The sequence below is a fragment of the Gambusia affinis genome, linkage group LG04, assembly GCF_019740435.1.
Source record: "Gambusia affinis linkage group LG04, SWU_Gaff_1.0, whole genome shotgun sequence".
In the NCBI taxonomy this organism is placed as follows: Eukaryota; Metazoa; Chordata; class Actinopteri; order Cyprinodontiformes; family Poeciliidae; genus Gambusia; species Gambusia affinis.
The window spans coordinates 7,957,810-7,971,327 of record NC_057871.1 but is presented as its reverse complement, the minus strand read 5'-3'; the positions used below and the strand labels follow the sequence as shown (position 1 = coordinate 7,971,327).

At 37.7% G+C, this 13,518-nt stretch overlaps 1 protein-coding gene across 3 annotated transcripts; it reads right to left on the bottom strand.

The window, feature by feature from the left end:
• Positions 1–2,331: 2,331 nt before the first annotated feature.
• Positions 2,332–11,813, bottom strand: ankrd49 (ankyrin repeat domain 49). 3 transcript variants are annotated; one of them, XM_044115531.1, is made up of 5 exons: positions 11,740–11,809; positions 10,841–11,000; positions 10,474–10,541; positions 10,136–10,380; positions 2,332–3,352 (listed from the first exon to the last, which is right to left on the bottom strand). In XM_044115531.1, the coding sequence occupies exons 4-5, from the start codon at positions 10,346–10,348 to the stop codon at positions 2,867–2,869; spliced, it is 699 nt and encodes a 232-aa protein (XP_043971466.1). In that variant the 5' UTR covers positions 10,349–10,380; positions 10,474–10,541; positions 10,841–11,000; positions 11,740–11,809; the 3' UTR covers positions 2,332–2,866. The 3 variants fall into 3 exon arrangements, with proteins under 3 accessions (XP_043971466.1, XP_043971465.1, XP_043971467.1); XM_044115530.1 differs by lacking the exon at positions 10,474–10,541 and having other exon boundaries at positions 11,740–11,813; XM_044115532.1 differs by lacking the exons at positions 10,474–10,541; positions 10,841–11,000.
• Positions 11,814–13,518: the final 1,705 nt, after the last annotated feature.

Genomic DNA, 13,518 nt, shown 5'->3' with positions numbered 1-13,518 from the left:
AATAGCGCTTGCTTGAATTAAGGACCACTCTGATTTGCTATTTTTTTCTGGGCTAATGACAAACCTCTGTGTTAGAGGTATCAGTCTTTGCATCAGGACATTTGTTGCTGTTGCTAAGCGATATCACAGCATATCCTTTTCAAGTACAATTTCCATTAGGTGCTCTGCATTGAAATTTCACAATTGTTTTGTAAAGCAGCATGGTGATGATAAAAGGCCCATCGTTTAGTGTACTGGCTGTGCTACAATAGCAAGAAATTGAATACAATCCCGAGGTATTTATATCTTTTCATCTTTCTCACAGTCAGACAAATCACTCTGGAGGTACTGACTCCAGAGTGATTTCAGGAAATTCTCCTGCTTACAAAATCCAGATGTCCTCTTCAAACATCACCTAAAATCATCTTTTATCTGTTGCCTCGTGGCTTGCTGCCACTTGAGTTGTTGTCACTGTTCTCCTCTAACAAAAACATCAAGAAATCTAATTTCAGTCTCATTTGCAGTAGATTTCCATTGAAGTCACTGATCTTAAAGCTCCTTTCATATCATTGAAGACATCTGTAAAGTGTGAAAAGGCTCCTGATGACAAGAGTGGTCGAGGGAAGTTCTCACTTTGATTTGATTTTGATTAGTCTGCAGACAGTTTTCTTGACAGTTTCCGTGCTCAAAATGTGTGCTGATCTCCAGAAGGCAGGAAACGTCTTATGAAATGATGTCATATAGCATACCAATACTATATGGTACCGTATCTGTAGTCGTTACAATATCTTTGGAAGAGTTTGCAAAGTTTCAGCCCGGAAGCTGCAGCAGCCATTACAGTCACCTCCAGTTATTGTAAAAGGTTTTGTTAGATAAAACACATAACATGCTGGGTGATTTTTGAAGATGTGCTGCTCAAAAGCCTCTGTGAGGATGTCAGAGGCACCAATTAAAATTATGAAACATCCCACTAATAACAGCCCTTGTTTAGTTTTACATTTCAATTTTGTACATACATTTGTTTGTTTGTATGTATGTTTATTCTGTGTTCCTTGTTTTTCTCTCAGCCTCTTTGGTTGTTTTCTGCTGAAAACATATCCAGTACGTAGAAGAGTTGACATTTGTGATGAATATTATTATGATGGCTCAGGAAACAAAATTATCTCAAATTCTAAACTAAAATTGTTACAACACTGATCTTGTGTTACCTTTCACATTTACTGTGAAATTAAGTTTATAAATGACTGCAAAATGTTCTAACATAATGTCACCAGCTGCCTCACTGATTAAATGTTAAACCACTCGACTAGTTTTTTTTTTTTTTCCTAAAGTAAGTAATTAAATTCCTCATCATGCACACATTACATTACAATTTGAAGTAAGTGTAGCATGAATCACCAGGTGGGGGGGGAATGTTTTTGAAGTGACAAATCTGAGGCCTTCTTCTAGCTTAGATTCAATGTCGAGGTATTTTTATGTTCTTAATTGATTTGATATTAAACCTGATTTTAACGTTATAGTTGTTATGGTAACCACAGATTTTTGTAAAAGCGCAGCAGACTGAGTGGAGCAGATGGTAGAGCAGATCACAAAGCGAAGCTGCGGAGAGCACAAGCGGCACAATGAAGATGTAGATGTAGGTGAAAAGTATAGAGGGTTCGATAAAGTTCAGTGAAAGTCAAAAGAAAGACTAGAAAGAAAAACTAAGAATATTACTTTTTTCAGGATAAATTGACTTTTTCCTCTACGGCTGGATTTTTGAAGCCTGGAGGGCATCAGAGAACAAACTCAGCAAGGTTCAAAATCTCTGACGTGGGAGGATTTATGTGTGTGAAAACACATAAATCAGCAACAGAAAGGTAATGGAAATGTGCATTTTCATCTCAGAAGCATTTAAGTTCAAAAACAAAATCAAAAAAGTAAAAGAAAAAAAAAGTTGTGAAATCAATTTTAACAACTTGTAAACATAATTAATAAATTGAGTAAATTATGTTTGTAATCTAATCCGACTAACCTTAATTGAAGGAAATAATTGGTTGTCATGGTAATGCCATGTATAACTGTATTTAGTCCTTTCTATTGAGTCACATCAGCAGCTTCCCAGTATGTCTGGTTGATAATTAATCTCATTAAATGTATATTATATATAATAGAAATTAATTACATAAATAGGCTAAATAGTCACCTGTAAGTTGAAACATTTTTAAACACTTCTTTTTGATGCAGCTTTAAAAACCCAACAGAAGAATTGGGTTCTTGGAGCAGATGGTAGAGCAGATAAAAAATAATAAAAATGTCTCCTTGGTGAATCTCACAAATAAAAAAATTTAAATAAAGAAAAGAAACACAAAGTTCAATTTCAATTCTTTATTTGTAGCTTCATTTAACCACATTTAACCCTTCATGCAGCTGCAACAACAAAGTTGTTGGGTCATTCACAGATTGACCCAACTTTGACTGAATCACATATCTTACAGTGCCTTACAGAAGGGTTCGTGCCCCTTATTCATTTCACAGTTTGTATTCGAAACAAAATGAATTTTCTTAGATTTTACATGACACTAACAAAAGTAGTGCTTACTATAGATGGCAAGGATACAGCTCTGCTGTGCTCTCCACCAACCTGCTCTTTATAGAAAGAGTGGAAAAAGAAAACTCCATCGGTAAAACAAAGAAATCTAAAGTTTAGTCCTGTAGACATTCAGTAAAAGTGTTGAAAGTGTGACAAAATTTCACTTTTGTGCCACATGAAGAGTTTCAGCTGAGGCAGAAAACACTGAATCTCACCCTAAACATACCATCCCCAGGTAACGCATCATGCTGCGGCGATTCTTTATCTCAAAGAAACATAAAAGCTAGTTAGAATAATCCATAAAAACAAGTCAGATTAAGATGCTGTACCAGCTGGGACCGCGTTAACGCAGTCCTCTACCATCTCAAACAAAAAGTAATACGGGCCACTACGTCGGGCTACATCGCCAGCCGTCTCCCCGCTGCTGCTGCGGAGCGCCGGTTTCAGATTCCTTTTGGAGAGAAGGAACTCTAAAATGTGTGCCATGTTCGGTTTGGAGGAGTTGGAGTGGGAGGCGGCCAGGTGCAGCGGTGTGAGGCCACCGTTGGTCTGGGCGTTCAGCTGGGCGCCGTGTTGCAGGAGACAACTCGCCACGGCGACGTGGCTCCATCGGCAGGCGCTGTGCAGGGGCGTCCAGCCGTCGACCGTACGGTGATTTACCACGGAGCCGGCGGCCAGGAGAGCCTTCACGACTTCAATATGGCCGCTGTACGCCGCACGGTGCAGCGGGGTGTAGCCGTCCTCATCGCAGCAGTGAACCAGCAGAGGATCAGCAGCCAACAAACGGAGGACGGTGGTGAGCTGGAGACAATACAGGACAGAAAACATCTTCATGAGGGCTGCGACAAAACGATTTTTAACAATATTCTGATGATTAACAGGGGAAAAAAAATTAACTGTCACAGTCTGATGTGACAGTTAAGATAGATTACATTTTTAAAATACAAACATTTTATTGCCTAAAATGCAAAACCACAGCATTCCTTTTGGTGAATGCTTTATCATTTGCAGAAAAGGTTGAATCTGTAGCTAATTAACATACAGCTCTGGAAAAAATAAATTAGGATTTTATTCTATGAACTACTGACAACGTATCTCCAAAATTCTGAGCAAAAATTTTGTATTTATTTGCAGAAAATAAGAAATGGTCAAAATCGTAAAAAAGACGCAGCGCTTTCAGACCTCAAATAATTCAAAGAAAACAAATTCATATTCATGTAGAAACAACAATACTAATGTTTTACCATCAGGTTTTCAATAGGGTTCAGTGCGGAGGCTGTAGATCTGTGCCATCTGCAGGACTTAACATCAAAGGGCTAATCTATTGAAATAAGCAAAAGGTGCTTAATTGACAATTATTATTATTATTATTATTTTTTTTACAGAATTTGAATCAGGTGAAGCTAAAGCTGTGCGACTTGAGTTTTGAGTAGAACAGATTTATAGACAGGTTTTTGAGAGTCAGCATACTTGAGTTAACGATTAATTGATCACTAAATGAATTGATTTTTTTCAATAACTGATTCATCTTGATAAATCTGATTAATCATTACGAGAGTTCTTTTTACTTTCCTTTTTTTCTTCTCCTGTCAGTCCAAAGCATGACCATTAAGGTAATTGGTCTCTAAGGTTCGGGATGAGTGCGTGTGCGTCGTGTTTCTGTGTGTCTCTGATGGACAGGTGACCTGTCTGGAGTGTATCCCGCCTGTTACCCAACGACAGCTGGAGATGGGCAGCAGCGCCCCCTGCTACGCTGAATACACAAGCGAGTGTAGATGATGGACGGAAGAATGAAAGTCTTATTCAATAACATTCATATCAAAGAAACTCTCCTTTGCTGTAGTGAATAAAACATTCAAATCTTTAAGTAATAATGAACTCATCATTAATTTAATTATAATGGATCAAATATAGAGTCGCTTTTTCCTTTGAAAAGTCTAATGGCTCAACCTGAGGGATTCAGGCAGGAGGAGAACTCTGTCACCAAGGCTACAGCCGCAATATCCGACTAATGACCCTCCACCACCGGCAGTAAACCAAGCTGCTGCTGTATCACTTCACAGCAACCACCCACATTCAAAGAGAAGTGATTCAATGTTGCAAATAAGATCGTCTTAATCTCCATTAATCGAAAATAAATAAATAAAAAATGCCATGCAGTTCAGAATTCCCTAAAAAACATGAATACCATCAATAAACAGAGTAAATTCACTCCATTGCCTCTACTTATTTTTGACCTTATGTAATTAAAAATTGTCTTCTTGAAAATTGCTCGCGGTGTGAGTCATCAGCCACGCTTACCCAACCCAAACAACAGGCTTTGAAAAGAGTAAGTCTTTGTGTTCGAATAGTAAAATTGCCATTTGCAGAAATGTCCCTGGTCAAAAACAACCAATCAGAGCCAGGAGGAAAGTCGTCCATCATGCTTGCATAAATGCTGCTAAATGTGCTAATGGTAAAGAAACAACATTGCTCCAGGAAAACAGCTTATTCATCGTGCTAACTAGCCTGAGCATTCATGGCAGGCTCTGTTGTGGTGATCCAGCTACAGTGCAGCAAAGAGGAAGGAGAACAAATGATGAGAGCAGCACATACATGAGGGTGATTGACAGCACAAAGACCTTTCTCCTGGCTCTCATTGGTTCAAATCAATCAATCAAATTTTATATGTATAGCACATTTCAGCAGCAAGGCATTTCAAAGTGCTTTACATCAAATCAAACACAAAAACACAATGCAACATAGAATCAACAATAAAAACAATAATCAATACGACTGAAGATAAATGCATGGATGAGTTTCTCTAGATCTGGCTGAGACATTAGTCCTTTAATCCTGGAAATGTTCTTCAGGTGATGGAAGGCCGTCTTTGGTTGTTTGACTGAACAATGTATTTGTGCATGTCAGCAAGTCGGTAGGAAAACAGCAGAAAAACTAAATTTGTACACAGATTACCTCTCGTATTATATTGTCACAACATGGTGGCAGTTTTTACAAATATGTAAAAACTTTTTAAAAAATAAGTTACATACTGCAGCTTTATTGCACATGTAAATGCTGGGTTAGACTAATCACTCTCCCAATAGCAGCAAAACCTGTGATATTTTACACACTATGTTAAACTTTGACAGAGAATCCAAGTAGAAATCATCATAGATTAATGTTTGTTCAGTTAAAATGGGGTTTAAGGATGAAGGTTTTTCCACCTTCTCAAGAATTGCGAACAAATATCAAACTGTGTTGCAAGCATTTCTGTTCTGGTGACACAGTGTGATAGAATCTGTAATAGATTTCTATCTAGACACCACTGGATACTAAACCTCCGCTGTACCAAGACACAGTGTGGGAAAAAAATAAAAATAGTCAAAGCACAGACTAACATAATTATAGTGCAGAGCAGACTGTCCACTACTCACACAAAAAGAGAGACTCCGCTAATAGAACTGACCCAAAAGAAAATGGGTCATTCATATTGATACATGGCCATTTTTAAATATTCAAGGATAATAATTACTGTCCTAATCCATGCACTGTGGCCACCAACAGCTGTGCTCAGCAGAAATTGTTACATAACAGTTGAATTACGCTTAATGTGCTTTGAAGACACTCAGTACAGACTCATTTTTAGTGGGCTGGACAGGTCATTGTGTGAATTTATCAAGTCAAATTTTCTGCATAGCACATTTCAGCACCAGGGCAGTTAAAGTGCTTTTCATCATAAAATATCAGTCATCAATTGTAAAACAATAAATAAATAAATATGACATTATCAATACATATTACATTACTTTTAATTAGGTACAATCTTCTGCTGATCAATGGCTCAATTTTGTAGTTATTTGGCTTAAAAGACAATTTATGGAAAGTCAATGACAGACAATTCGATGGCAATGATCTGATAATAAACATCATGTGATAGCGAAACAAAGTATGTATGCCACTTTAAAGCCATTGCTGTCCACAATTACTATTATCATGAAAAAAAATAAAGGTCAAAATGTGGAACAATTCAGAGAGGAAACGTGGATCAAAGTTTACAAATTCTGAACATCACATAAAATTTTACAGGATGAAGGTTTAACTTACAAAACTGAAAACAATTTTTCCTTATTAAACAACATTTCTCTGCCTACATTCATCAGGCAGAACTGGATGTTATCAAGATAAAAGGACAAGATTTAAATTAATAACCATTACTAGGCCCGCGCAATAAACAATAAATCACTTAATCGCATGATAAATTAAAGCCGGTGCTCTCCACTGACCCTTCCTTCCTCATTTCCTTAGTGTAATGTCCAGCGCACACTACACCATCTTAGAGTTGTCGGCCGATTGTCGGCCCATTTTCAAAACCTGAGACCACAGATGAGCCGACAGAAATCCTACGTATAACGGTTCAATCGGGTTCGATCCTGCCATGTGGTGTCCAACAATGGGCACAAAATAATGGCTACAAGTCTAGTTAACTAATTTTAAAACCAGGCATTAATCAATGCTTTACTACAGTCTACCTGCAATGCATGTGGCTCTAGTGTCAGTCCTGACTGAATGAAAATCATTATAACCTATTTATGTCACGTTAACAAAGAACAGCTGAAAAGTTACCATGTTTATCAACTGTGGTAGCAATTTCTCTCCAACTCCTCCCCTCGTCATTTCTATATTCTTTGCACGAAATGTTTTATAAACATTAATGTTGTTTCCTCATGTCATCTCCAATGTCCGCTGGACTTCGGTTTGCACCGTGTCAGCTGTTTGGGATTCCCCTCTGTAATTTCCTCTCATAAAGACCGGAGGAGAATCCGCTGATTGGCTACCTGTAACATTCAACAGGCTGCGTTAACGCTCCCAGATTTCTATAAACCCCTGATTTACATCAGAGCGGCCACAACGATCTACCGTAACACACCAAACACGACTACAGGATGGTCGGTTGCAAAATCGCAAGCGACAATCTTAGAACAACCAATGTTCTAAGATTATCTTCAGGGGAAAATCGGGGCAAAAAATTGTGTAGTGTGAACTATTTCATCAGGTAGTCAGCTGTGCCCATTTTCTCATTTAAATCTAATGACTACTTCATAATCTGCAGTAATTATTTCCACTTTTGCTTTATGTTGTTTAGTTTTTATTAAATTTTTATCCATTAACATTTTTTGTTAATGGAGACTGAGAATCCATTTTATTTTTGTTTTTGGTTGTTTTGTTTATTTTGTTCATCAGTTCCAGTGTTAAGCATTCATTTGAAAATAAAGTGTATCTGTCTTTGGCAGGAAATCGCATGCATTATTACATCATTTCCATTAAATCAGTGTAAAAAGGTCTTCAAACAATATTATAAAATAAGTTTCGAGACAATTAATAGTTCAGCAAAATTTGTTATATTGACAGGCCAAACCATTACTTCCCTCTCCCCATATTTCTTGTACATATTTCTTCCCCATACAATGCCGTGAATGCATTGTAGCGTTCACAATGCCGTCAGGTGCAATTTGTGAACCTAACAGTGCACAATTTGGCCCCATCAGGCCAATTTGTGCTTCATCTATGTGAATCTTAAGTCTGTGCATGTCCCGGACACTGACTCTGCATGGCTGTGATTACCCTCTCAACTGTATGTGGTGCAGAATCTTTTCCATTTTTTTTTTTTTTCACAGTTTTCAGCACCTTCAAAACAGAATGCTTAGACTGATGGAAGACTAGAAAGTCCCATAAAAATACCTGTCTTGTGACAGTCGCTGTACTTGTCTGATTACTCTAAAAGCAGGAAGGGGAGGAGGAAAAGAGGAACGAGTTGTTTGTGACGAATAAGCTGGGTGGCTAAAAGAGAAGAGCTCTGAATGCCGCTATTAAAGAGAGAGAAAAAGAGAGAGCCGAGGAGAACAGAAAATTGTTCGTCTCACCACGAAGACACCACTGAGAAAATTGCAGCAGCATTTAAACTGCATGAAACATTAAGCCAATGAAGCAGCAAGACTAAATCAAATGTATCTCAGCACTTTGATGGATTTAGAGAAGAAGCTGAAAAACTGGTCAAATCTGTTTTGTTTTTTTTCTTGAGCGAAATAAAATCACTTTACCTCAAAATGTGATATCGTCTGTCAAAGAACAGCTTTTAGAACTATTTTCAGATCACAAGTTTCTAGAACAAACGGATTTCTAGGGTTTGGCAATGACTGTAGTAAAGCGACGTCTTGTATCATCTCAAAAAGTTATTTGAATCTTAACAAGTTCCTTTTTCACGGCGCAGACAAAATGAAACTGACCAAAATACAAACGGATGGTTGCAAAAAAGAACCAGAGTGAAGGCATGAGAGCTGAATTATCAGTCAGTCTGATGGGGGAGATGTATACAATGTTTGGGTTTGATTTTTGGGAAGAGGGAGTCACCTTCTCCGCCTTTCCTGCAGGTGGCGGTTCGACCGCCATTCCAGTACAAATCCTCTGCTACTTTTCCTTCCTTCAATAAGAAGCAGCAATTTTGCACTTATCTTTTCCCATCTCCGCTTTGTTTTTCTTCATTAAGCAATGTTACCATGGGATCCTATAAGACCTTTTGTAAATTAGAGATTAAATTTAAATAGTTCACATCTTGTTAAAATTATTTTATTACATCATAATGCATCTGGTCCTAATTAGGAAGCAGTTGGATGCAAATGCAAAACATTTTAACAGTTTTGTTTTAAAGAAAGATAGCAGTCATCACTAACTAACTTAAGACGCACAAAATATTCAGCAAAATTAAATAGCAAATGGATAAAGCAGCAAGCTTAGAGAACTGAATTCTACGTTTCTTGCAAATAATGTTTCGGCTGATGTAAAAGTTTGAGTGAAATTTGTTTGCAGATTAGATAACGGTTTTCTCAGCAAAACAAATTGAGGGCATTTTTCTCACATATTTCAGTCACCAACATGATTTTCAAACTCGAGCTGCAGACTTGAGGAAAACATCTCATTAAAGAAAACTCACTAACTGACAACAGTTTGCTCAAATGAAAAGCAGCAACAACTTGAACAAACTAAAGGAGTTTCCCAGAAACAACCTCGTAGGAACAAATGATCACTCTTTTTTTTTTTTCCTCCAAAGAGTTTTTGTTTTTCCATTTTTGAAAGAAAACATCTCAGTCTTTAGATGTGTGGAGGTGGTAGGAACATTCTCCCGAAAACTTTCAGCTGTAGCTGAAAACTTCTTAGTTATACTATGGCAAATAATATTTGGAAAAATAAGTAAGTATTATGCGGTTTCCCTTCCGGCTGGTTTATGACCCAAAATACCAAATAAAACATATTTGATGGAAATTAAATGGGGATATGCATGTGTGGGTATTTATTATTTTTGCCTCAACACAGACTGTGGAGTGTCCATTTTTTTTCCCCCAATCTTTTTTTTTTTTTAAATATAAAATAAACAGAGAAGCCTGTTAAAAGTCATCCACAGAACTGTTCAGGAGAGTTCATGATGATGTGGATAACAAGACCAGAAATGCGACACTATACAAACAAAAATAATGACCTGCATGGACTGACCTTCAAGCAATTATTTCAAGCCGTTGTCAAATGTAAGCCTTGCTTGATGGTACTTACGCGGTTGTTCTCTGCTGCCCAGAGAATGAGCTCCTTTGGGTTTTCTTTGAGTGCGTCCTCCTTTTCCTGATACCACTCCTCGCTGTGCGTCTCCTCGTCCACCTCCTCCTCTTCGTCCTTGCTCGCGGTCCAGGAACTCGTGGGCCCTCTGGGGATCAGGTGTCCGTGGGTGTCGAGCAGCTCAAGCTGGTTGAAATCATCTGGAAACTCCATTCCACACCGAGTTTGTTAAAGAGCCTGAGACGCTAAAAGAAATGAAGTCAGAATAACTTGAGAAACTGAAGGAAAATCTTGAGTCAAACAACTGTGCAAATATTACATAAACAATGGTACTGAACTAATGATAAATCTTCCTCTGAAGAAGTCAGTCTGCCTGAAACTTTACTGTCCAGGAGGGAGATGTGTTCTGTGCCGTAGAGAGGAATGTTTAGGTTAAAGATGTATTTATCAAACCCAGAACAAAAGACCTTGCTGCCTGAAGCTTTAGAGAAAGTCATAACCCACAGTGAAACAACTTCTGTAGCAGTGAAGGGAGAAAAGTCAAACAGCAGAGAAGAAGCCATTGCTCCAAAAGCAACATAAAAAGTAAAGTTAAGTCTATGGACCTTTTATTTACCATTTTAGCGTATTTCTTTAGAATGAATATCTAAACAGTGTGAAGCCTCCAGTCTAACTCCTCTAAGCAAGCATACACAACTTTAATACCTTTTAAGGACCTGATTACTCAGTGTCTGCCACAGACTGGCGGCCTGTCCAGGGTTTTCCCCTGCCTCTCACCCGAAACGTTAGCTGGAGATGGGCACCAGCAACCCTCCCGACCCCACTATGGAGTTAGAAAATGGATTGATGGACGGCTCAGTATGTCCTGGAATTTAAAGGCAACACATTATTTACGTATTTTTGTTCCCATAATTGTGTATAACATACGGTTGTTGCATATCAACTGTTTTTTTTTTTTTTTAAGTTTCAGAGTTTAAAGATTACTATATGATCTTCCTGGTTTGTAAATTTGTCAAACCTCTACGGTCAACAAGTGCATTAACTGGAGGTAATGGTATGCCTGTCACAATAAGGAATACATCAATTAATCGCATGGCAAATTAAAATGAGCTCCATAGTTTACAGCAGAACAACTATTATTAAAAAGCTAGCATTTTGAGAAGTGTTGAAAACACCCAGTACGACATAGATAGTTAGCACTTTATTATTATTATTTTTTTTACTAAAGTGACACTTTTGCCGGTTTCACTCTCTTAGCTCAATGATTGTGTGCTTTTTTTGTTGTTTTTTTAAACATTACTGGTTACAGAGACTCGTGCGTTATAATTCATATCAGAAATGAGTTCAGGTCTCTCTTATGATCAATAGAAACAATGTAAAGTGCAAGGAAACAACAACAAACGCGCTCTGCCATGCTGAAATAAAAGCTGGTTAGGCTAACATTAGCCGCAGTTCATACTCGTTGTGGAGTAAACAAAGCTGAAAAAACTCCAAGCAAAAACATTGTCGCTTCACTTAACAGATTTTATTACCGCTAAACTAAACGTATCTGAGATCCAAAGTCTTCTGCAACGGACACAAAATATCAATTGTTTCAAACTTACGTTGATGCTTAATTTCACCTACAACATCTCACAATCGGCTTTTAAAGACAGAAAATTAAAACAGTCTTCTATCCTGAAAGGCAACATGGGATGTGTAGTTCTTTGCAAGAATCAAGAATGGAGCGTTCGGGTAGAAGAACAGCATTACCCATAACCCTCTACTGCTTGCATACTTCTTCGCTGATTTAATTTCGGGTAGGTCAGTTCAGATGCGTCTTGCGCAGCTTTTTGTCCCTTGTTGGTGCGGCCTCAGCGGAAAATGTCCCAGAAAACACGGTGTTAGAATAAAAGCTCACGATAAAAACGTCTTTAGACGAAAAGATCTGAGAAATAAAAGCGTCAGAAAAAACGATCTCATACAAAATGGTCTAAAAACTCTCAGAAATAACGGCCTTGGTCTGACAACTGGCTTTGTTCTAACGTGTGAGGATTTTCCTGAAATCTGAGTTTCTTTTGTGGTTTGGTTTCCTAAAAAAACAAAACAAAAAAACAAAGATAAACGATGCACCATTCAGTAAATGAGCATCAACTAGTTCCCCTACAAGAGGACTTTTTTTCATACTTTAAAATTATAAACTGTATTTACAAGGATGTAAAAAGAGGAGTGCATGGGTTCAAACTGGGGTTATGAACCAGGGTGGTTTTGATGCTGGTCATTTCACCCTGTATGACTACTTTTGTGGTTTTGGTTGTTTCAAATTCAAATTTTGGAGGTATAAAAAGACGTCTTCTGAAGTGGCATCAGTAATGGCTGGGGGAAGGCATAAACTAGATGAAGATTCATAAAACACCAAAACTTTCCATACAACTGGTTCACTCCGAAGCCAAAGTTTGGTGGCCTTTCATTTGCTCTAGTGTGCCATCCACTGGACAATACATGCACAGGAAGCATAATTTGTGATCGTATTTTAAGCTTTTAATTTGATCTGCTTGAAAGATAACGCCAATCAACAAGTAATTAGGCACATAATTTAGTTTTCTGACAGTTTATTGGCATATATTGATGGGAAACTTTAAAGGGCCGTGACGTGGGTGTGTTTTTGTCTCTTTTTGTGTTGGCTTGCATTACAAGAGACACAAGTTTTGATCTTATAAACCTTTGGAGTTTGAGCCTGCAGTGGTTTGAAATGTTCCTCCTGACATCTTTGCCCTCAAATTGGTATTTGCTTAGACTAGATGGGTTTTCAAATGACTGGCTTTTAGTTCTATTATTTTTTTTATTTATTCTTGCTATGATCTCAGATAATCCTCACCCATAAAAATGGCATAGGGGTTACTAGGTGTCGAAAAGACTTCCTGTAATACTGAAAAGCACCACATTTATTGAATGGATGCACTCATGTCTGTGTTTTATTTTTTTTTTTAGAAAACATTACTTGTTTAATTTTTCTCAACTGCTTATGCTAGCTAACCAAATGTATAACATTCTTCAATTGTGTTCAGACACAAAAACAATAGCTTTAAGTCAATGGTTGTCAAACCAGGTGGTACAAAATATGTATCTCCCTAGTGGGTTCAAAGTGATGCATGGCCTGTAGGAATTACTCTGAAGTGAATGGCTCTGTCTTGTGTTTGAATAAATCGGGCTAAAAACAATCAAAATTGGTAAGAATACGGCTTATGGGCAAAATGTCAAGTACCCAAATGTCAAGTACCCATTTTGTGCACAATATGCACAAAATGTACAAAATGTGCATATTGGTATTCACATTTGCTCAGGTTCTCATACAGCTGAGTTGTGGTCTCTTGAGTGTTCTCTCACAACTGTCAGTGTTACTC

Excerpts from the sequence above, each read along its gene's own strand:
- ankrd49 (XM_044115530.1), bottom strand. The coding sequence starts at position 10,348 with ATGGAGTTTCCAGATGATTTCAACCAGCTTGAGCTGCTCGACACCCAC. Across the intron at positions 3,353-10,135 it reads GGGCAGCAGAGAACAACCGC|CTCACCACCGTCCTCCGTTT; the intron begins GTAAGTACCATC and ends TATTGTCTCCAG.